At 39.2% G+C, this 22,620-nt stretch overlaps 1 protein-coding gene across 1 annotated transcript; it reads right to left on the bottom strand.

The window, feature by feature from the left end:
• Positions 1-8,734: 8,734 nt before the first annotated feature.
• On the bottom strand, positions 8,735-9,563 carry LOC136226796 (large ribosomal subunit protein P1-like). Its single transcript, XM_066015450.1, has 3 exons — positions 9,413-9,563; positions 9,110-9,322; positions 8,735-8,992 (listed from the first exon to the last, which is right to left on the bottom strand). Exons 1-3 carry the CDS (start codon positions 9,479-9,481, stop codon positions 8,939-8,941), a joined length of 336 nt encoding a protein of 111 aa, XP_065871522.1. The 5' UTR covers positions 9,482-9,563; the 3' UTR covers positions 8,735-8,938.
• Between the last annotated feature and the right edge of the window lie 13,057 nt (positions 9,564-22,620).

The following is a 22,620-nucleotide window of genomic DNA, read 5'->3' as shown; positions in this document are numbered from 1 at the left end:
GCGATGAAGTGGTGGCGGAGCTCATGAAGAAGATCAAGGCGGATGCATGGACATACGCAGACACTTTAGCCTTCATGATGAGCGATATTCCGTTGATTCGCCGAGAGGGGGAGCAATTCATTTACTCCAAGATTGCGTAATTTGACCAAGGTAACTTTTATTTCTTCTCGAACTTTGATTACTTCAATGTTTTCCTTGGCAGGGGTTTATCTAAGGCCAATCACGCTATTGCAGAGAAGCGTAGGAAGTTTTTAAAGGTTGAGGCGCATAGGAAAGATCAAGCAGCAAAACCTCCAAAGGATACTGGAAAACGCCCAGCAGAAACAGTGGTTGAGCCGCCACTAAAAAGGAGGAAACCTGCGGCTTCTGGAGGTTTTAAACTTATGGCGGATGCCATGAAGTCCGCCATGCCCGTTGGGGAGATGGAACAAGTGAGTTGCCTTTTATTTTTATCTGTTCATCAAGTTTTTGACTTGAGTTTTGATCCTTGAATGTTTGTGCAGATGGTGAAGCCCGATATAGGCGGATATTGGTCCGCCAAATATGGCGCACAAGGATCTTTTGAGAATGAGTCCATCATAAACGACTTGGATGAGGCCCTGGGCCAGGTGGGCGAAGTGCAAAGGACTCAGAATCAAATTCCTGGTTCTATTCATGCGCAAAAGGGGAAAACTGATCTCCTTATGGTGAGTCCCCTAGAAAAGATTTCTTTTTGTAGAAAAAGTTGTTCCTTTGCTCTTTTCTTTTTAACGAAACTGTTTGTTTTTGACAGATGTATACTCGCATACGTGCTATGGAGGCCGAGCTCCTTCAAGGTGTGGCGGATAAGGCAACCATTGAAAAGTTGGAGAAAGAGGTAGCGAAAGCCAATGCGAACATTGCTTCTGCTAATGCGAACCTTGCCTCTACAACAGCCGCCTTAGTCCTTAGAGATGCGGAAATTGAGAAGCTAAAGGAAAAGATTGTGACGGACGCCAAGAACCATGAGGACGCCCTAGGAGAAGCTGAATATATGGCGGGCGAACAAGCCTTCTATTATGGCGAACTGCTCATGGCGTACTTTTCCTTGGCGCATCCCGAGATTGATTTCACAGATCCGCAATTCGCCGTCCCCGAACCAGAAGACGTAGCCAAATATGACAAGATGTCAGACGCTAAGGAATACATCCGCGAATATGTTCGGAGATGGATGAAGGGACCCATGGAAGAAAGCAAACCTTCCACTACTGTCCCTCTAGTGGAGCTTGAGGAAGTGCTCCCCAAGGCGGGTGAAGAATCGATCACCGATAACGCCCTTCCTTTTGGTCCCACAACTTTCGTGGAAAAGGAGGTAGCTTTGGTTGGCGTATCTGAGGCTGTGGAGAAGGAGGCTTTCCAGGCAAGCGCCGTAAGCGAGGATAGTGCAAAGGAGGATGCTCCCATTGTTAATTAGTTGCTTACTTGTGATTTGTAAAAAATCGTTAAGTACAATTTGTTTTAATCCTTTATGGCAGGTATTTATTTTACTATTACGTTTGCGTAAGTAAATATATAGGCATCTAGGATTTATTTTGGAGTAGGTGGCCAGCCGTACCCCATTGCATGGACCTTTGTGAAGGTTAGAAGCTGTTCTATTCCATTGAAGGAAGTAAAGCTGCCTAGGGGATCAATTTGCTACCTATCTTTGAGGTGAAGTGATCCGTCCGTAGGACTTGTGAATCCTTTTTTGGGAAGGATATGTAAGAGAGTGTAAAGACCTTGCGTCCAATGATCGTTTTAACTCTATCGGAGATTGGGATCTTCTCAGAGATGGATCCGCCCATAAGATAGATTCTGTTATGTCCAAGGAGAAAAAGTAGCTATGAGATAGCGATACTTTGTTAATGTGGAGAGCGTTGGATGCCCCCCTTCTTTTTAAGACTGGAATATTGATATTGCTGCAATAAACTTTAAAAAGAACACAGATAATAGAACAAATGATGTTTATTAATGGGAGAAATGCTTTATTACAGTAAGCAGGTCTTATAAGTGAGCCTCGTTAAAACCTTTAGTAAGAAAAACCACATGGGAAAAAGCTTACTAAAGGAAAAAGAGTACTCAAGACCGTGTGTACACTTCATTTTCTGACAAAATATTTGCGGAGATTTTGGAGGTTCCATGTGCGCGGCAATGTGTTGCCCTCCATGTCCTGAATTTTAAATGTGGCGAATCCAATCTTTTCCACTATCTGATATGGACCCGTATAGTTGAGCCCTAACTTGCCCTTGCCTTCTCGAGACTGGATTTTGTCGGCCTTTCGGAGCACAAGGTCCCCCACATTCAGATCCACAAGCTTGGCATTTTTATCATGGTAAGCGGCGATTCGTTGTTTATACGCCGCCATGAGTACATAGGCTTGGTATCTTCGATCGCCTACCTGATCCAGACTTTCCCTTAGCCTTTTGTTGTTGTCCTCTTCGCAATAAAAGGCCACTCTATCACTTGGGACCTGTATTTCAACCGGGATCACTGCCTCTACACCATGAGAGAGGGCGAATGGTGTTTCTCCTGTGGCCGTCCTAGGAGTGGTGCGATAAGCCCATAAAACGCTTGTCAGCTGGTCCGCCCACTTCTTATCATGCTCTCCTAATCTCTTTTTTATCCCTTTTACGATCGTCCGATTCGTGACTTCGGTCATCCCGTTGGATTGGGGATAATAAACGGAGGCAAATCTGTTCAGAATGCCCAACTCTTCACAGAAAGTTTTGAATTCGCTACAGTTGAACTGTGTTCCATTATCGGTGATGATGGTATGTGGAACACCGTATCTTCCCACGATGTTGTCCTTGACGAAATCCACCATTCGTTCTGCAGTGATGGAGGAGACAGCTTCGGCTTCTACCCACTTGGTGAAATGATCCACTGCCACTACCACGTACCTCCTCTGTCGGCGAGTTGGAGGAAATGGGCCGACAATGTCTATTCCCCAGAGGGTGAATGGCCGTCCTTCTATGATGGGCCTCTGGAGATGTTTGGCAGTATGTGATTCATTCGCATGAATCTGACAACTATGACAAGATTCTACCAATTTTTGGGCATCCAATTCGGCCGTGGGCCAGTAGAAACCCGCTAACCTGGATTTCTTCAAGATGGTGGCGGATGCTTCATGAGCCCCACATGATCCCTCATGTCGCTCCTTGAGGATTTGTTGTCCCTCTTCCGGCAGAATGCACTTCAACCAAGGGTGGCTAAAAGATTTTCTGTAAAGGCCATCGTTGATTATGGAGAAATAAGCCGCTCTCCTAACTATCCGCCGTGCCTCTTCCTTATCCTCAGGTAAAGTTCCACATAGCAGATATTGGCGAATGACCGATCTCCAATCATCTTCTACCGTTGTGAGTAGGGATACTTCCTCTAAAGCGAAGGCTGGAGCTATCTTAACTTCGAAGGGACAATCTGGATCTGTCCAGTTCTCCTCACAAGAGGCCATTTTGGCCAAATGATCCGCCTCAGTGTTGGACTCCCTTGGTACGTGAATCAGTTCCCATTTGGTTTCCTTAGCCTCAAGGTGATCCAGCAATTTTTTGACTTCTGCTACGTATTTGGCCAAAACATCATCGTTCACCTCGTAATTCTTGATTACTTGGTTGACCATTAGCTTAGAGTCACTATAGATCACAATCCGCTCAGGAGTGATTTCTTTGAGTAGGCGTAATCCCAATACCAGAGCTTCATATTCAGCAGCATTATTAGTTGCATGGAAATTTAATTTTACTGCGTACCGTAACTTTATGTATTGGGGACCCTTGATCACAACGCCTACGCCAGCTCCGTCCGCTGAGGAGGCGCCATCGGTGTACATTGTTCATTCCTCTACTGGAGACTTGGGGTGATCTATCCCTTCATCGGTGAATTCATTCACAAAGTCTGCCAGGACCTGACTCTTCAAAGCCGACCTACTTTCATATCTCACATCGAATTCACCAAGGCGGATTGCCCATTCCATCAACCTTCCGGAAGTGTCTGGCTTCTGCAACACCTTTCTCATTGGTATATTCGTTCGAACCACCACAGTATGCACCTGAAAATATGGTCTAAGGCGGATTGATGTGGTGACAACAGCCAGCGCCATTTTATCAAGCTTAGAATATCTGGTTTCGGCGTCTTTCAGAACCTTGCTCACATAATAAATCGGAAACTGCTGGCCATCCTCCTCTCGTATCATGACCGTGCACACAGCCTTATCCGTAACCGATACATACATGTAGAGGTCCTCTCCCTTCATTGGTCGACTCATCATGGGCGGCTCCGTGAGGAACCGCTTGATTCCTTCGAAGGCCTTTTCACAATCCTCATTCCACTCGAACGCCTTTTGCTTCTTGATGACCTCGTAAAAGGGCTGACATCTGCGAGCTGAACAAGAGATAAACCTGCCCAAGGCTATGATCCGCCCATTAAGGCGTTGTACTTCTCTGATGTTCCGTGGTGCTTGCATTTCTAGGACAGCCTTAACCTTGTCAGGATTTGGGCTAACTCCTTTTTCGCTGATCATGAACCCTAAGAATTTTCCATACATCGCACCAAAAGTACACTTCTCTGGGTTCAGCTTAATGTTGTGGCGTCGGAGTACGTCCAGTACCTCCTTTATATCGTCTATATGCCTTTCTATGGTTGTGCTTTTAATGATCATGTCATCTACATAGACAGAATAGTTATCCCCTTTACTATCTGCGAATATCTTGTTCGTCATCCTCTGATAAGTTGCACTCGCGTTTTTAAGCCCAAAGGGCATAACTTTGAAGCAATAAGTGGCTTGATGTGTTACGAACGAGGTCTTGATTCTATCTGAGGGTTCCATGGGGATCTGATGATAACTTGACTTCACATCCGTAAAGGAGTACATGGCGTGACCGGCGGTTCCATCCACAAGCATGTCAATACATGGCAGAGGATAGTTGTCTTTGGGACAAGCTTTGTTGAGATCTGTAAAGTCAATACACATGCGGTAAGATCCGCCTGCCTTCTTTACCAGAACGACGTTCGCCAGCCACTGAGTATAAAGCACCTCCTCAATGGCGTCCGCCCGCTGGAGCTTGGTGATCTCTTCTTCTATCACCTTCTGCCTTTCGGGGCCATGGTTTCTCCGCTTCTAAGCCACAGGAACTGCATCTTTATCAATGTTGAGCTTGTGAGTGATCACGTCTGGACTGATTCTGGGGAGAATTTCATCCTTCCATGCGAAGACATCCTCCGCCTCACGGAGTACCTTGGTGATTGCATTTTTAATTTCGCCTTTGAGCCCTTTAGCCATTCGCACCTGCTTTTCATCCGCCATAAGGTACATTTCTGTCTCGCCCAAGGCCATTGTGACGAGCTCCTCCTCATCCTCTTCTTTAGATTGGGGGCGAATCATCAGTGATGCCGAATATGTCTCCTGGGCTACCTTTTGGCTACCTCTGATCATTACACCTCCCTTGGCCGTGGGGATGTAAAGCGCTAAGTGGCGTATGGAGATAAGGGCTGCAACTTCGGAGATAAAGGGCCGTCCGAGGATGATATTGTAAGCTAACTGACCATCCAAGACAGAAAATTCCAAATCACCTTTCCAGACCTGGTCATCATCCGTAAGCTCACAATCCAGAGTGACTTGGCCTTTTGTTTGGATAGTATGTCCCGTCACTCCTAGGATATCAACCACAGTTGGCTCTACCTGGACTGGATCAATCATGGGTTTGGCAAAAGCTCCTCTGGTGATGACATTGCACGAACTCCCAGTATCAACCATCACTCTTTTTCTCCCAGCCTTCCACCATCATAGTGACGACCAGTGCATCCGCATGGGGAGAGATTTCCGGACCTACATCGGCAAAGTGGCAATTTAACGATGCCCTGTCAAGAGCGATAGTCTTTGCCTTTTTCAGCATTGGTTGGTATCCAGGTCCGCCTGCTATGACATTAATGGTACCTTTCCCCTTCTTCTTTGGGTCCTCTTTGGATCTATCACCATCTCCTTTCTTGCCATCATTCTGGATGAATCGATCCAATTTGCCTCTCTCGATGAGACGCTCGATTTCCCGAGCTAACTCCCAACATGCATCAGTGTCATGGCCATTTTTCCTGTGATATTTACAATAATTTTTAGGATTTTTAGCAGTATTGGTGTACTCCCCCCCTTTGGTTCGGGGTATGAAATGCTCCGTTTGTGTTGACTGTTCTCGATCCACATAAGGACTTCACTTTTAGAAGCGTTGAGAGGTGTGAAAGAGGTGACAAACGTTGATTTGTTCTTAGAACCCCTTTGCCTGCTTCTAGAGGAAGAATCTTGATGTTTGTCTTTGTCTCTATCTCGATGGCGAGATTCGCCCTTGTCCCTTTTGGGCGATGACAGTGATCCTCGGCGAATGTCATCCACCTCGATAAAGTCTTTACAACGCTCCATCAATTCTGCCATGCTGGTGGGTTTCTTTCGAATTAGATCTTCTTGCAAGCTTTTACAAGTGGTGTTTCTCACAAAACATTCCACTGCTACGGAGATATCCACATCAACGATTTGTATGCACAATTGGTTAAAAGTGTCTACGTATTCCCGAAGGGATTCATTCGCCTTCTGCTTTAACTCAAAAAGCTTTCCTGATTTAACCACTGGAGGAATACAACCGGCGAATTTAGCACAAAATTCCCTGCTCAATTGATCAAAACTGTTTATTGAGCCCGGAGGTAAAGACTGAAACCACCCGTAGGCTGGACCTCCTAGCGTGGTGACAAACATTTTGCAGAGCACAGGCTCGGTGGCACGATTGAGTTTGAGCAGTATTCGGTATTTTCTGACGTGAGCTTCCGGATTGTCAACACCTGTATAGATAGCAAGATTAGGTATTTTAAAAGCTATATCAGTTTCCTCTGCCTCAATCCAAGCTGCGAAAGGCGAATCTCTATTGGCGAACGGATTATGCCTGGCATTTTCCTCATTCATACGGAGCACCAGAGCTCTAACTCTATCATCAAAATTCTCCGGATCCGCCCTTGGGCGACCCCTTCGTGGAGATCTACTTGGAGAAGAAGAAGAACTTGACCCAGATGATGGATCTAATGGCGAACGCCCTCCTCCACTTCCGCGTCCGCCTCCTCCTCCGCTACTACCTCCTCCGCCCCCCCCCCCCCCCCCCCCCTCCTGGGGGAGCTTGCCCAAATGGGTGGCGGGGGTTGTGGTCCACTCAAATGGGGCGTCTCCGCTGGCCTTTTACTCCGTCTACGTCCAGTAGATGGGGGCGATCTGCCCCGACGTGAGGATCTCGGTCGTCAAGGCGAGGGTGATTTAGACCGCCTACTTTTCTCCCTTCTACGCTTTTTATGTGTTCGCCCCTCGGATCCGCCAAGGGAGAGATTCGTCCGTGGGCGCCTTGGGATATCGAACCCGCCTAGATTTAATCCAGGACCCGTAGATCCGCCCGGAAGGGTTGAATCATTCCTTTGACTTCCTTCTGCGCCACCAGGGAATAACTCCCGATTGATTTGTCGTTCTCCAACTGCCGCCGTAGTAGTTACCATGGAATCCGTGTTGTGAGCTTGGAGAAATGAAGAACTCTGGGCGCCCGGTCTAAAGTTTAACAAGGGCCAGGATGATACAGTCGATGTGGATGCCATACTCCAATGTGGAGGGAGGGTCATGAATGACCGCAGGCGATTCCCCGTCTCGGGTCCAAACCGCTCCCCGATTGCTTGTGCACACATGTTGATGAAAGCATCAGGGTTCATACTACTTTCGACGTGCGTTGCAGGAGCATCAGGGTTTATACATTATGTAATGTTTTCCTATTGTATGTTCTTGTTGGTAATGCGCTAAATTATAGTGACATTGGTATTTGCAGTAGTTTTCACTATTTAAATTATAGTGGCACATGTTCCATGGAATTTGAAACTGAAATGGTATAAACACTGAGAGATGTTATTTAATATATATATATATATATATAACTAGAAATAGAAATGGAAAAGAAATTGAAACGAAAACGAAAATGAATGTGAAACGTGAAATGCTATTGAAGAGTTTGTGTGGAACGTAGACAGTAATGGTATATTGGAAATCATGAAAAAGAGGATTTCAATCTGAGGAAAACCACCATGAGAGAAGATCGGATCTAAAACTCAAAAAAGAGCTCTAACTAGTGTAAATCTGTGAAGATGAAGGGTGAAAGAGCAGAAAGAAGTCGGAGAAGGGGGATAGGGAAGAAGAAAGCATGGAAATAGAGAACCTACCGTGCAAAGGCAAGTCCTTAAAGTGCAAAAAGATCCACTGCAATAGGGTATTCACCACAAGAAGAACAAAACACTCACTAGAACCACTAAATAAAGCAAATTCAGAATGCACATAAAATTTGCACCTATAATCAACTACATTACCAGCTATACCTATTCCAAGCTCAATTAGAAATATCCCATGGGTAAGCAAGTACAACCATTTTAGCATGTGAAAGCTCTATGAAATTAATCCTAAATCCAGCCAATATAAGATGAAAGCATTCATATGCTAATAAGCTAATTCATTCTCAAGACAAAGCGATATGCCAAATATATAATTGATATTCTACATTCCAGTGTGCTTTATGCAATTTGAAGTTAAATAACTTATACACAAACATATAGATTTGCCTTAAACCTCAGTAGCTATAAAAGCTATCAAATTTACAGATTTAATTCATGTTCATCCACGTGTGAATTTATGTATTTAGCCAAGAACATATTAAAAATCATTAGATAAAGCAAATGTAAGAAAGAGTTCTGCAAAACCCCCCAAAATTGTAACTAACTAGGAAAATAAGTAAAGCTAATTGAATCAATCATTTAGTATGTAATCCAAACTCGGTAGCTAAAAAGTTGTGAAAAATACAAGGTACCAATCCAAAAATTCATTTCAAAGTGGAACCAATACTAGAAATCTGTGTTAGGACTCTAATAAGTTCTAATTATGGAGCCGAATCACCTAATCAAACAAGCTGAATCCCATATCATCGTCACTCTCTTCCTTTGGCTCCTCCTGCACAGGAAAATGTACAGTGTTCTTGTAAATCAAACAATTTTTTTTAATTAAATCATGACGATCTGTAATAAAGATGTCATCGACATTACAAAAAGAAAATTCAGAAAGGCGTACCTTCTTTGCTTCAACAGCAGGAGCAGCGGCAGCGGCATCACCGGCACCGGCTGCGGGAGCAGAAACGGCGAGGGGAGCAGCAGCGCCACCAGAACCAACATTGAAGATGAGATCGTCAATATTCCTCTTCTCTGCCAACTTGGCAAACAAGCTTGGCCAGTAAGATTCGACCGATACGTTGGCTGCCTTGACTAATGCAGCAATCGTTTCCGCCTGGATTTTACATGTATTTTTAATCGATTACTTGAAAAAAATACAGAAAAAGGTAATAATAGAAAGAAGAAGAGAGGAAAGAGATGTTACTGTGACGGGGATTCCATCATCATGGAGGACCAAAGTAGCGTAACTGCAAGCAAGCTCTCCCGTAGCCATTGCTCAAAAAATCCGGATCGGCGGGCTAGGCTGCTGCAGAGGAAATTATGAGTTTTTATATGGATTTCTTATGCTCTTATTATTATTCTAGGTTACGAAACAATATTAATAAGTATGCATTTTTTAATATATACCCCTCAACTTGTCTATATTTCTCCTTTTGCACCTGAACTTTCTCTTAAACCTATCACAAACTTCAACTTTATAAAATTGGACCCCATTTACACCAAAAAAAAAAAAAATATATATATATATATATATATCCATTTGAAGTTCCAATGTTGGTGATGTAGCAAGAAAGGAATATGAAATGGACAGCTGGAAAAAAATTGTCCATGTAGGAGTTTTTTTAAAGTGTGCAAAAAGTAATAAAATTGTCAAGATTTCTCTCGCATATGAGTTTACTTCCGGGCGAGCAGTAAATTTGATTAAGTTTAGCATTTTTTCAGTTGGAATGTGAAAAATGGGGTTCTTTCTCTAATTTGGGTGTTGCTTCACCTTTTGATACCAGAAGATATTTGGGAGAAAATGTATAATATACTTAGCATACCACCTAAAATATGAGATTTGTTATGCTAGATTGACAAGTGTTTAAAGCTTTAACGGGTAATTAAGTATAATTAAAAAAATAAAAGCACATCAATTTTGTTCTAATTTTACCGCCTCCCTTCTCTAGGGGTACTCAAAACCGAACTAAGAATTGAAAAATACATGAGATTGTTGAAGCTGGATGACAATTATAAAAAGCTGCAATTCTCCAACATTGCAAATGCAAAAAGAGAAGAAAACGAGGGAGAAGAGATCGTGAGGAGAAAAAGTTTGGGATAAAATTAAATTGTTTTTATTTTTTAATTATATTTAGTTACTGATAAAGTTTTAAACACTTATCAAATTATAAATAGGTCTGGCACACCAAATCACTTATCTTAGGTGGTATGTCAAGTGTATTGTAAATTTACTCATAATCCAAATACTCGGAATATTCACTAAGCGTACAGCTCAATGATTAGAAATATGAGTGACAAAAATAACTTCCAACTTTGTCTAATTTACCAAAAGACTGAGATCCTTTTATAAAGCATAAAAAGTTGTTTAAAAGCTCTCATATGGCGCATAGAAGCTTTACATAAATGAAGAATATCATCTTCATACAAGAAATGTGACGGGAAAGAAGAATTTCTAACGTACTCCATGCGAATAATCTTACCTTTCTCAATCATCCTCGAAATGTATTGACTAAGAAAATTCCCACGGTACAAAAAATTATAATTGGGGAAAGAGGTCCCTTAACGTAACCCTCTTGAGAATATGAATTAAGTCTTAGAAGAACCATTCAACATGATCGAGATCCTAGATGAAGCAAAAATTATTGAGAATATAGTCCTTAAATTGAGTAGACAAAAACGAAAGTATTGTCCTAAAAGTTCATAGTGTACAAGTAATATAATGATGAACAAGATTATTGTATCCACGAGGATGAGATCAAACACATTTCATTTTCTAAAAGTATCAAATAGTTGGTGCTCTTAAAAGTAACTTCTTCGTAAATATTTTAAGAGAAATTTCTACACTAAGAACAAAAAATTAATCTAAACTAACACATCCAACTGATAAGTAACGAGAACAACATAAAGTTATTCACTTTACACATAAAATATAACATATTGAAGTGATAGCCAGAACACGAAGTTATAAATGAATTTCCTCATTTTTCACATGAATCTTGTTAAGAAAATAGGTCTAGGAAGTGGCAGAGTCATAACTTAAAGTTCAAAGGAGCTCCATTATATGTAGATTTGTTTACTAACGGCTCAAGATTTTGATTCCTACTGAAAATGTGTTTATATACAAAAACCGCTCCATAAATAATTTTCCGATATGTTCACTAGTCACTAATAATTGTTTGAGCTAAAATCTAGAAAATTTAAGTCCAATTTGAATAACTAATTTAATATCTAAATTAATATCCAATAATTTAAAAGAAAAACCAAAATCAAAAAATACCCCAAACAATAAAATTAAATATTTTGAACATGATTCATGTTTAGAATATCTGATGTGATAGTTAAATAACAGTCAACGTTTTCAAATTTTTGGTAATATATGGGTAAAAATTTATGTTGATTGGAAACCTTGAGAGTAAATTTATACCATTTTATACATTAGGATAAAATTTTCACCTCCCCGAAAATGTTAGAATCAAATTTTGCCCTCATTCAAATACAAATAAAAAAAAGTAGCATGAATCGAGAATGTTACCATTAAGAGCTAGACACAAATAAACAATTTAAACCAAAATTATACAAATAAAAAGAAAAAATTATAAGTTTCCATTCATCCTCCAACTATCTTCATCTAAAAAATATAAAATAAATTAAATTAACAATTAAATAAAAAAATTAAGATAGCATATTACTTGATCAAAAACTATTACCTAAAAAATTAAATAAAAAAATAAACAGTTTCCACTCTCTCACATTGTCTGTTTTCTCATTTCATCGTCTATTGCTCTCCTAATTGTGCCATCCTTTCCATGGCGTATCCTCTCTTTCTCATTCAATTCGTATATTTTTTTCATCTCTCCCTCAATTTCCTTTTATTTTCTATTAAATTTTAGAGTTGTGATTTGGATTTAAGGGATAACTTAAAAAATATAGAAGAAGATGGGTGCTCAGTCTCATCTTCTTCTTCATTGGCATGGGTGAGGGGCTCCAAGCCATGGCTAACACATGGATGGTGCCCGTCGACTAGCATCTTCTAGGAGTTTTTCGATGGGCCGAAGGATTGGTCGATCCTTTGTGACCCTCCCTGGCTCCGCCCTTGGTTCTAGGTTTTCTTCCACTAAAGTCACCTAAGTCAAGTCTCTTGTATTTATAGGATTCTTTAAATACTTACCAACCAAGTCTCATTGCATTAATTCATGAGTAAAGAGTAAGAACAATGAAGCATTTCAACATACATAAGAAACAACTTTAACATGAGACTTTTCATATCTCTGATCCCAGTATGCATGTGACAAACGGTGTTTATTGTCTCTTAAATAAAATCTCTTTGCATTTATTCAACTAATATATAGGTTAGCTACTCCTATAACTCATGAAAAATATCATTAAAAAACCATCAAAGGTATCATACGTTCATGGATAGAAAGGAAACTTACAAACCACAGTTTCAAGACTTGACTCAACCTAAAGACGACTACTTCCTCATAGTCGGGCAGAAAAATGCTTCTTAAATAAAGAACATCTACCCAAAAATGTAAAAGAGAGAAAATAAAGAAGATAAATTTTTTGTATTCCAGGTGACAAATATTCTAAAACTCTCATTCCACCCTCTATATATATAAGGGTTTTAGTACAGTAAAATATTAATAAAAAGTAACGATGGCTTAGCGAGTGGATTACTTGCTTGATAAATCAATCGGGTAGAAATCGGAAAGATGGAAGAAAAAACGACCAATGATCCTGAGAGCGGAAATCAAGCAACCAAGACAGTAAAACGGTGAGAGACATCGACCGCACATCATGATAGTACGATGAAACAGTAATGGGAAGGGAGAAAACGGAAAAACGTATACCCCAAGGTAGGGTATGCACAACAAAACCTTAATAAATGGTACGAGCGGCAAAAAATAGGTTTGGAAGGGTTAAGAAGGGAAATGTTTGCAAGTGTAAATACCAAATTTTGCAAATTTTGTTTTTTTTTATCTTTGCAAACTTTTTCCTTCTTAATCCCTCCAAATCTTTCATCCAATTAAAGCCCTAACGGGGTGTTTGGTATTCTATTGGGATAGAGATAGGGATAAAGGTTTGGATAGGGATAAGGATAAATGGTTGGGATAATGATAAAAATATGATAGTCGAGAATTATTATTCAATGTTTGGTATGTGGGATAGGGATGAGGATAAAATAATACATTTTACTATTTTAACCTTATTTAAACTATATAACATTAATTTGAGGGATAAGATCGACTTTTCCATCATATTAAAATCGCAGGAGCTTATCCCACCTCCTTATACCACCCCCTCCTGGGTATAGGATTTGAGGGATAAGAAGTTTATCCTTCATCTGTCTCACTCTTCTATCTCCCAAACAAACACGAGATAACTTATCTCGTGTTTTTTTATCCCTATCCCATCTCATATATCCCTTTTAACAAACACCCCGTAAAGTTATTCTTTTCTAAATTTTCATGCAAATCTCAATTGAACCCTTTTTTTTATGAATACTATAAAGTTAAACTTTTAATTATTTATGTTTCTTAAAGCCATGGGTGATTTTGGCTTTGGCAATAGTAAGTGGTCATTTATTTGACTTAGTGAAGGCCACATTTTCTTTCTTGTATCACATTAGTTGTTTTATATAGAGTATTATGATAAGATTGAAAGATTATGCCATGATGTCACTCTGGATTGTCTCGACTTATATTGAGAACATTCCTTTAAATACACTCTCACGATCAAATTAGAGAGAGTTCAACCTTTTTCTTATAGTCATTGAGGTTATATTTTATATGAAAAGGGGTTAAGAGTGAAAAATCCACTGTGCCCTCGCATCTAAGAGTATCTCCAACACTAACTAGTCATTTCACTCTCAAAAATAATATAAAATATTAGTTTAGCCAAATTTAGCTAGCCAAATGTATGTCTTATTCTAACCATACTAGCTATTTGACTCTCTATTTGATTATTTTATCATTAAAAGTGAATAAATTTAAAGAAAAACAGAAAAAGTAGAAAAAAAGAAGGCCTAATGCATACCCAGCCCCCTAAAGTTGTCCGTTTTGTTCATTTAACCCCCTCACCTTACGGGACAACCCTTTAACCCCCTAAACTCCATAAAAATGGTATTTCTCACCCCCTTAACTTGTCCATTTATCCCCCCAACTCATAGAATGTTCTATTTACCCCCTTAACTCCATAAAAGTGGTATTTTCACCCCTTACAATCCGTTATCGAAGCCTAAATTGATAACTTTTTTAAACGTTAAACCTATATTTATGTTTTCCATAAAAGTGGAACCTAAATTGATACTTCCCCAAAAATCATAGGCCCATTTCGGTACATTATCCCTACATATAATGTATTTAACTTGTTTATATTAATGTTCTTGTTATTTGTATTTTTTATTCGTTCTTTCTCCATTCAACTTTTTTTACTACTATAAAGGGATAAGAAATACCATTTTTATGAAATTAAGAGGGTAAATAGGATCAGAAGTGGTGAGAAATACCACTTTTATGGAGTTAAGGGGGTAAATAGGATATTCGATGAGTTGAAAAGGGGTAAAATGATAAATTTGGACAAGTTAAGGGGGTGAGAAATACCATTTTTATGAAGTTTATGGGGTTAAAGGGTTGTCCCGTAAGGTGAGGGGGTTAAATGAACAAAACGGACAACTTTAGGGGTTTGGGTATGCATTAGGCCAAAAAAGAAACAAAGAAGAAAGAGAAAGAGAAAGAATTAATAAAAAAATAGAAATAGCTAGTCAAAAGGACTAGTCAAATTTAGCTAATGAAAAAGGCTAGCTATTTATTTTAGAAAGTCATATCACCTTATTGGAGTACTTCCTCTCTAAATAGCTAGCTAAATTTGACAATTTAAAGAGTCATGATACCCTATTGGAGATGTTCTAACTCCTATGCCCTTAGGTGGATTTGGGCTAATTAGGTGTTTATTTTAAGAAAAGGTCTTGGGTTATAAAGGTGGTCTTCTAAGCCGAACTTTTTATGGGCCTGGACTTGTTACGTGCGAGCTCACTTGCCACATTAATTCATAATAAAAGTGCACCAAATAGATAACAAAAAGGCTAAAGAAATTGACGAGGCATCCTTACCTTTGGGCCACCCGATTAACATCTAAATACTTTTACATTGTAAATTGATATATTGATCTATGTATATTTAGCTACCCTCAAACCGGTAGCTTTCTGCCACCCAATAAAATTTGGACTTATCCATGTTTTGTTATTGAGAATAGTTCATTTTTCGTTAAAAATGCTTGAATTGTTCATATTATGCACCATCATATAAACGTTAGTATTATAAGATTGCATTGTTTTATACATGAAGGTTAAATCCGTTTCCCCCTAATAACTATAATAATTATAGGAATAAATTTGTACATTATCTATTATTCTCTTATTATTATTATTAGTAGTAGTAGTAGTATTATAGATGATGGATAGGGGCGGAGACAGAGGGCGGGGGGCCCGGGCCCCCCCGGCCGCCGGAACTTCTATGGTTACGAGTAGTTTCGGGCCTCCTAATATTAGTAATAGTATATATAGACTCTATATAGTAATATTTCATTGTTTAAAGGTAGATGAGATGGTTAAAAACACTTGCTTTTTCTTAAAATGTCCTAGATTCAATTCCCCCTAACCTCAATTTATTTTAGAAATGTTTATTTATTTAAATTTTATTTTTCAATAATTATAAAATTATGTTACCATTATTAATTAATAAATTTATTTTCATAACACCTTTGAATTCATTTTTATTATGTCTTCCCATTAAAAAAATAATATCTTATTTTTGAGACTCAAACAACTTAATTTTTAAATTAAATTTTAAAATTTTAAAACTAAAAATAAATAAAAAATTAAAAATGTTATAATTTTTTTAGAAACTAGCCTTGAACTAATAAAAAAAATTAAATATATCTCATTACGTTTTAGGCTTGTTCAAAATTCAAAATTTCAATATTTTGAACCTATTAGGTACTCCCTAAATCCAAATTTCTAATTTGTTTAGGTCTCTCTAAATCCAAATTTCTAATTATTATTATTTTGCCTGTTAGACCTTTCTATTCCAAATTTTTAATTTTTTTTTGGCCTGTTAGGCCTCCATAAATCCAAATTTCTAAATTTGTTTTGGCCTCTTAGGTCTCCTTAATCCAAATTATTATTTTTTTTGCCTGGTAGGCCATCTGAAATCAAATTTTTTAATTTTTTTACATGTTCAACCCTCCCTAAATCAATTTTTTTTTTATTGTTAGGGCTATTAAATGAAATCTAGCTTAATTTTGAGAAATTGTATATTAATACTTAAAATTGGTTATTGACCATTCAAATTATAACACACATATATACAAAAAAAAAATTAAACAAACTCGATTTAGCAAAAAAAAAAAAAATCGAAACGCACATGTAAAATCGGCCCCCCAACCGAGTAATCCTATACTCGCCACTGATGATGGATTGGGTATTTTAGTTTGAATTGTTTTGGATACCCCTAAAAATGATGTGTAGTTAGGGTGAAATTGAAAAATTGAGTTTCAATTTTTAGAGTTGGCGAGAAAAGAAAGAATGAGCGCCCACCCTATTTACATTACATCAAAGGGAGGGAACCTCTATATATATCTAGATACTAGTATTCTCTTCTCTCTCAAACAAAATACAAGATTAGTATCGTTATGAATGGAGTGAATGATGTTTATCCTGATCCTCGGGATGGTCTTTTTCTAATTTCATCCTCTTTTTTCCATCTTATTATGAAAAAGGCCATCCTAAGGATCACGACCAACATCAACATCACTAAAGATTCGGATTCTTTCTTTCCGATAATTCTTCTTCTTGTGGTTCCATCACTTCTAACAAGGTATGGTATATATGCTTTTAATTCAATTTCTTCTGTCATATTACCTTTTCGGATAAATCAGATTATTATGTTATAATTACGAAATTTCTGTTTAATTTTTTCTTCTAATGTTTTCTCTACAGATATATGTAATCTTTAACTGTGATATTTTTGCTTTTCTATGAATTATAAGAAACTGCGATTATTATTTATGTCCAGTTTTATAATTTTACTGTAAAGTTGAAGGATTACAAAAATACTCAACTTCAATATATTCTTTGTTTTAATAAATGTTTGCCTACTTCTTTCAATCGACTTTATATCTGAATTCACCTCTTTATATTTTTACAATCTTCTTGGAGCAGAATGAATCGTAATTAATCGATACTCAAGATATTTAATGATAATATGTTAATTTTACTGTCATATTATTAATTCACATAGCCACGCTTTCACATGTAAAATTTAATTGTAGCTTTGAGATTGAACGATTCTATTTCTCTTACGATTATATTAAATTCTTTATGTTTAATAAAATAAGATCTAAGGTGTTGTTTGATAAAATTGAAATTAAATGTTAAAAAAATGAATACTAAATTTTAAGTATTGAATGTTATAAGTGACAAAAAAATATTAAATGATGTAACTGTTATAGAAATATTACGTGATAATGTTTAATTTAAGAGGTTAAGTCAAATATTTTGATTTATCAAAATAAGTGATTGACTACTTTAAGTGGTAAAGAAATAATCGGGCTTAAAGCACTATTTGGCCTCTAGTCTATTCAAAATTTTATCATTTGACCATTGACCTACTATTTGATCACATTTGGCCTCTGATCTATCTCAATTTATGAAATTTCATCCAATTTGTATTAAAATTTAACCAAGTCGTTACCTCATTGATAAGTAACAGTATTTTGACACTTGAACTTAATAAATTTTAGTTTAGGATTTGTTTTTTAATTTTTTCTTTTTTAATCTAATTAATTATTTCCACATAATGTGGCAAAAAAAAATGTTAAGAAATATCACGTGTCAAGTTCAAGTGTCAAAATATCGCTACTTGTTAATGAGATAACGATTTTGTTAAGTATTTATACAAATTGGGTGAAATTTCACCAATTTGGATAGATTAGGAGCCAAGTATCACCAAATAATAGGTCAGGAACCAAATGATAAAATTTTAATAGATCAGGGGCCAAATAATGTTTTACGTCTAAATAACTGTTATCAAACGTATAATATTTTAATTTAAGTGATTAAATGGCTTATCAAACAATGAATAAATTTTATTTTTTTAATGTATAAATTTACTTTTAACTTACAAAATCGTAAAAGTTGAACTAAGAAAACCAATTAAACAGAAAAACCAATAAACTTCGCTTACATGATTCCGATCACTTTATCGCAGTTAAGCACCACGATTCAAACTTTGGTGTCGATTTTAATCCGTTTTAAGGTACCAAAAGTCACAACTACACAATCTCATAATTATTTGGTTAGTAAAATGTGTTTATGGATGCTTAATTTAATAAAACAAGACAATAGAATGTTAATAAGTGGTGAAATTTTCAATGAGGGACCAAATCGAATAAAATATAAAGTTTTATGATTATCATAATACAAATGATTTAGTTTAAATTGGTTCATTTATCCCGAATCATTTGTTATAACCGTAATCTAATTTTTTTTTTTAAGAAGAAGAAGTCATCTTTCATTTATAATTAAGCCAAACTTATATCAACAAGAGCCAAAGCTCTGATACATGACGGAGAGTAATCCCAAACAGACGGTGAATCAAAATTAAAAGAGTTTCTAGCTAGCATATCCGCAACCCGATTAGCACTACGTGGGACAAAGGCTAGTGTGAAGCTGGGGCATGCTGTCGCCAAGCGTCGACAGCATGAGATGATGCCGCCAAAGTCTGATCTGTCTGGTTGCGTCGAGTAGAAGGCGTCCACCACACCCTTAGCATCCATTTCAACAATTACGGACTGCAAACCTTGCTCTTTAATCCATGCCATCGTATCTCGAAGGCCCATCGCTTCGGCCAGTAGTGCTATCCACATTCCCCTGTATACGGACGAACGACAAGTTGTTATTCTCCCAAGTGAATCTCGACAGACCTGCCCGATGCCGACCCGCCTTTGTGCTTCGTCCACAGCGGCGTCATTATTAATTTTGATTTTCCCCAAAGGCGGAAACAGCCACTTTGCTCGGTTCTGAGGATCCGCAGCACCTTCATCCCACCCTGCTTTGCTATTCTGAAATTGCCGGAGGAATTGCAGGCCATGTTCTACTGCTACACGAGCGGGTAACACCGGACGATCCCATAGCTTGTTGTTTCGTTGGCACCATATAGACCACATGATCATACACACCTTCTCCTTACAGGACCTTGAAACCTCAGTTCTGATAAAATCAGAGAACCACTCGCTGAAGGTTTCCATGTGCGTGGAACCGAGAACAACATCAGCAGTCGCCCTACAGTCATTACCATATACACAGTCCAGAAACAAATGTTCATTGTGTTCACCAGTGTCTCCACACAATACGCAATTATTAACCACATCAATACCTTTAAGGAATAAACACTCCCTATTTGGCAGGAACTCACTACAGGTCTTCCACAGGAATATTTTTACCTTTGGGGGGATATTAATCTTCCACAGCTCGGTCCACTCCCCAACTTCCTCATTTGTTCTACTGCCAAACAGTGTATCAAACGCAATGCGATATCCCGAGCGGACATTATAGGTTCCACGTCTGTCGAAATGCCACATGAGTTGGTCTGGTCCCTCTCGTTCACCCAAAGGTATTGACAGTATGTTAATAACATCCTGGGGTGTAAACATCGATTCCACTAGTGGTAAGTTCCATCTCCCATCCGTCGGGTTCCGTAAGTTACACACCCACCAATTCTCGCTACCCGGCTTTACTGCAGATTCAGGTTTAAAGCCCCTAGTGTTCGGAATCCACGGCGCTTCCCACACACCGACCGATTCTCCCGAACCTATCCTCCACCGACATCCTGAAACCAACATTTCTCGTGCCTGAAAGATGCTCCGCCACACTAGGCTCGGATTATTTCCCAACTGAGCCGTCCAGAAGCTGTCATCATGAAAATATTTAGCTTTGAGTACACGACCTGCAAGAGCATTATGATCAGATACAAGATTCCATGCTTGTTTACCGAGTAAAGCAATATTAAAAGCTTCCAACTGGCGAAAGCTCATTCCACCATACTCTTTCCTCAAGCATAATCGGTTCCAAGAAGCCCAATGAATGCGGCGCTTATTCCCACTCGATCCCCACCAGAACGAGTTCATCATTCTATGTAGTTCATCACACAGAGATACAGGAAGGAGGAAGATGCTCATACAGAATGATGGGACGGCTTGTGCTACGGCCTTTATGAACACCTCTCTCCCTGCTTGTGATAAAAGCCTTCCATTCCAGTTAAACAGTTTCTTCCACATCCTATCCCGAAGATAGCTGAAAACTGCTCTTTTCCGTCTGCCAATTAGAGAAGGTAGACCCAGATATCTCCCTGTATTCAGCGAAGACCCCTAGCAGGCCCTTGATGTGCAACTGAGTTTGAGCTGTTACATTCGCGCTAAACATGATACCGAATTTTTGTAAATTCACAGGCTGTCCCGACAAAGCCTCATAGGATGCAAGAAGATCCTTCATAGCTGTGCATTCCCCGACCTCTGCTTTGAAGAAGAGGAAGCTGTCATTAGCAAACAGAAGATGGGACACCCGAGGGGCATGGCGACTCGCCTTACACCCACGGATGCTATTACTGACTTCAGCCTGTTTAATCATTGCAGAGAGGCCCTCGGCGCATAAAATAAAGAGATACGGAGATAGAGGGTCCCTCTGTCTGAGTCCTCGAGATGGAATAATAGGCCCTACAGTCTCCCCATTCAGTAAAATTTGGTACCTTACCGACTGTACACAGAGCATAATCCATTCGACGAAGTGCTGGTGGAAGCCCATTCGCAGCAAGACCGCTTTGAGGTAGGGCCATCGGATGCGGTCATATGCCTTACTGATGTCAATTTTTAACGCAACATCACTCTGCTTCCCCTTAATCTTCCTTTTCATGGTGTGAATTAACTCAAAAGCAACAATAACATTATCCGTTATAGAACGCCCAGGAACAAAGGCGGCTTGCTCAGCTGAAATAACCTCTGGTAGTATCTTTTTCAAGCGGTTAGCTAAAACCTTTGTGAGGATCTTATAAATAACATTGCACAGGGATATAGGGCGGAGATCCCTCATTTGGGTAGGAGCAGTAACCTTAGGGATTAAAGTGACAAAGGTATCACAAAGGTGGGAAGGAAAGTTACCCGTGCTAAGCCATTGTTTGCACCCTGTGACAATGTCAAGACCAATTTTGTGCCAAAAGCGTTGGTAGAATGTCGGGTTGAGTCCGTCCGGTCCGGGGGCCTTATCCGGGTGCATATCAAAAACTGCAGTTCTAAACTCCCTCTCATCAAAGGGCGCAACCAGAGCCGTGTTCATGTCAGTGGAAATGCAGGGTGGCAGAAAATCAACATTAACCGTATCATTACACTCAGAATCAGCAAAGACCTTTTCAAAGTACTCCCCTACTACCTGTTTCATGTCATTCTACGTTTCAGCCCAACCACCATTTTCCATTTCTAACTTTTGAATCTGATTTACCGCCCTTCGTACAGAGGCCATATTGTGAAACAGCTTACTATTTCGATCCCCGTGGCGTAGCCAAGCCACTTTTGCACGCTGCTGCCAGTACAATTCCTCTTGATGCAGTAATCCGTCGAGTTCAATCTTGTTGTCTCGCACCTGTTCAGCCTGCGCCGGATCATCCTCGGTAATCAACGTGTTAATTTTATTTTTGCAGCTGTGGATTCTGTCGCTGAACCATCGACGAAACACTGCACCCCAATCCCCCATAGTCTTAGAACAGTGCACAAGCCTTTCACATACAGGCTGACCAGCGTTACAGCCCCAATTTTCAGTCACAAGATCACGGAATTCAGTTTCCTCGAGCCAGCAGTTCTCAAAACGAAACTGTGGTGTTCGACGAGCCGCTCCCTGGGCGTCGGTTCGAAGCTCCAACGGGTAATGATCAAAACAGGACGAGATCAGGCACTGAAGACGTGCATTAGGGAACAGTTCGAGCCAATCCGCATTCACTAGGGCTCTATCCAGTCTTTCCTGCACAAAATTTTCCGTCCCTCGACCCTTCTGCCACGTAAAATCATGCCCGGTTAATGGAATATCAAACAGACCACAGTCATTAACCGCATTTCTGAACCCTCTGAACAACCATTCCGGGTGAGGGGCCCCACCTCGTTTATCCGAGACAAGGAGAAGATCATTACAGTCCCCAAACACGCACCAAGGCAGTTGGGATCGCCCTTTAAGTTCCCTTAATAGATTCCACGCCAAATGTCTATTTGAGCGGTTCGGTTGACCATAAAAACCAGTACAGCGCCACAAGCGCCCCATTTCATCACTAATAGAAAAATCAATGTGCGAAAGCGAATACGACAAAACAGAAA

This window comes from Euphorbia lathyris, chromosome 4 (genome assembly GCF_963576675.1).
Source record: "Euphorbia lathyris chromosome 4, ddEupLath1.1, whole genome shotgun sequence".
Lineage (NCBI taxonomy): Eukaryota > Viridiplantae > Streptophyta > Magnoliopsida > Malpighiales > Euphorbiaceae > Euphorbia > Euphorbia lathyris.
Note: the sequence above shows the minus strand (reverse complement) of the source record. Positions and strands in the feature narration are given on the sequence as shown.

Bases quoted from the DNA above. Each gene is read 5' to 3' on its own strand.
- LOC136226796 (XM_066015450.1), bottom strand. From the start codon at position 9,481: ATGGCTACGGGAGAGCTTGCTTGCAGTTACGCTACTTTGGTCCTCCAT. The intron at 9,323-9,412 runs GTAACATCTCTT...TGTAAAATCCAG, and splicing joins ATGATGGAATCCCCGTCACA to GCGGAAACGATTGCTGCATT. The intron at 8,993-9,109 runs GTACGCCTTTCT...TTTCCTGTGCAG, and splicing joins CTGCTGTTGAAGCAAAGAAG to GAGGAGCCAAAGGAAGAGAG.